The sequence below is a fragment of the Elaeis guineensis genome, chromosome 15 (genome assembly GCF_000442705.2).
Source record: "Elaeis guineensis isolate ETL-2024a chromosome 15, EG11, whole genome shotgun sequence".
In the NCBI taxonomy this organism is placed as follows: Eukaryota; Viridiplantae; Streptophyta; class Magnoliopsida; order Arecales; family Arecaceae; genus Elaeis; species Elaeis guineensis.
The window spans coordinates 42,767,946-42,769,398 of NC_026007.2; the positions used below are offsets into that span (position 1 = coordinate 42,767,946).

Here is a 1,453-nt window from a genome sequence, read left to right on the forward strand (position 1 = left end):
TGATATAAACTAATTAGGGTGATTATAAAAACTATAACATAGTTTCAACATATAAAAAAGAAACAGGCAAATTATTAGATACTAGCATTAACAGAGATAGAGATTTTAATGACTTGTTAGCTCATGCATGCTTTTGATGCAATAAATAAAAATAAAAAAAATAAAAAATAACATATATATAAATTGATACTCAACACATTATAACTAATTGTTCCACATCATCCAATGTTAATGCCTAAAATTAATGAAACATATAATTAACAAGAGTATCTAAGGAGTAAAGTTTATCCTTTTCGAGGTCATCAGGATCAGCATGGACAACAACAGCCCTTCCAATAATGAAATTTGATCCACTGAGAGAAATCTGCAAAAGAGATTAAACACAGAAGAGTTTAAAAGGTAGAAAGAATAATATCTCATTAAAAACATATTAAACATAATGAAAAAATAAATAACCTGCTTGTCAACAATACTAAAATTAACAATTCCTGAAACATCAAACCAAAACCATATAAACATCTAGTATTTCAATAACCAGCTATGCATAATGCTTCAGTAAACCTACTCAAGAATAAATAAAACACCACTTCTAATATCAAATTATCATTTTTAAATGTTATGGAAATAGTAATGCAGCATCATAAAGTGGCCATGACAAATAGATCATACCATCTTCACCAGAAGTCACATTTCCAAAATCACCAGCATAGCAGTTCTCATCTTTAGGTGCTGCCCCATGTTCCTTCCCAGTAGGATTAAAATGCGGCCTTATATTTGAAAAAAATATTAGAATAACCCATAAATTAAGTACTTCAATCACAAACAATGTTAAATCTCAAAATAAGAGCTCGCTACCAGTAGACATACAACTATTGGTGGTGTCACCAAGAGCATGACATGGAATCCATGAAGCTCTTAAGCCTAGAGATGTTTTTAATTACCTTAGTAGGATCACAGTTGGGTGGCTCGCGGTCAGGGGCTCGGGGAGAAGGGAGGCAGCTGGGGGCTCGAGAAGGTGAGAGGCAGCTGGGGGCTCGAGATCGAGGGCTTGGGGAGGCAGGAGATGGCCGGGGGCTCGGGGAGGCGGGAGGTGGCCGAGGGCTCGGAGAGACGGTCGGGGGCTCAGGGAGGTGGGAGGTAATCGGGAGCTCATGGTCAGAGGCTCGAGGAGGTGAGAGGTAGTTGGGGGCTTGGGGAGGTGGGAGGTGGCCGGGGGGCCGATCTAGCAAAGAGAGGCGATGAGGGGCTCGATCTAGTAAGGGGGAGGTGGCGGGGGGCTGATCCAGCAAGGGGAGGTGATGGGGGGTCGATCCGACAAAGAGAGCGGTAGGGGGAGGCAGCAGAGGGCCCGATCCGACAAGGGGAGGGGGGCCCGATCTGGCAAGGAGAGGTGGCGGTGGGTCGATCCAGTAAGGGGAGCGACAGGGAGAGAAAGGGAAGGCAGTCGATAGCT

The 1,453-nt window shown here is 42.9% G+C and overlaps 1 protein-coding gene across 1 annotated transcript; it reads right to left on the reverse strand.

The window, feature by feature from the left end:
• Positions 1 to 241: 241 nt before the first annotated feature.
• LOC105061494 (superoxide dismutase [Cu-Zn]-like) lies at positions 242 to 1,153 on the reverse strand. The gene is given in 6 exon segments (XM_073249065.1): positions 242 to 364; positions 457 to 488; positions 670 to 767; positions 849 to 897; positions 900 to 912; positions 956 to 1,153. Coding segments are annotated over 6 exon segments (513 nt in total).
• Between the last annotated feature and the right edge of the window lie 300 nt (positions 1,154 to 1,453).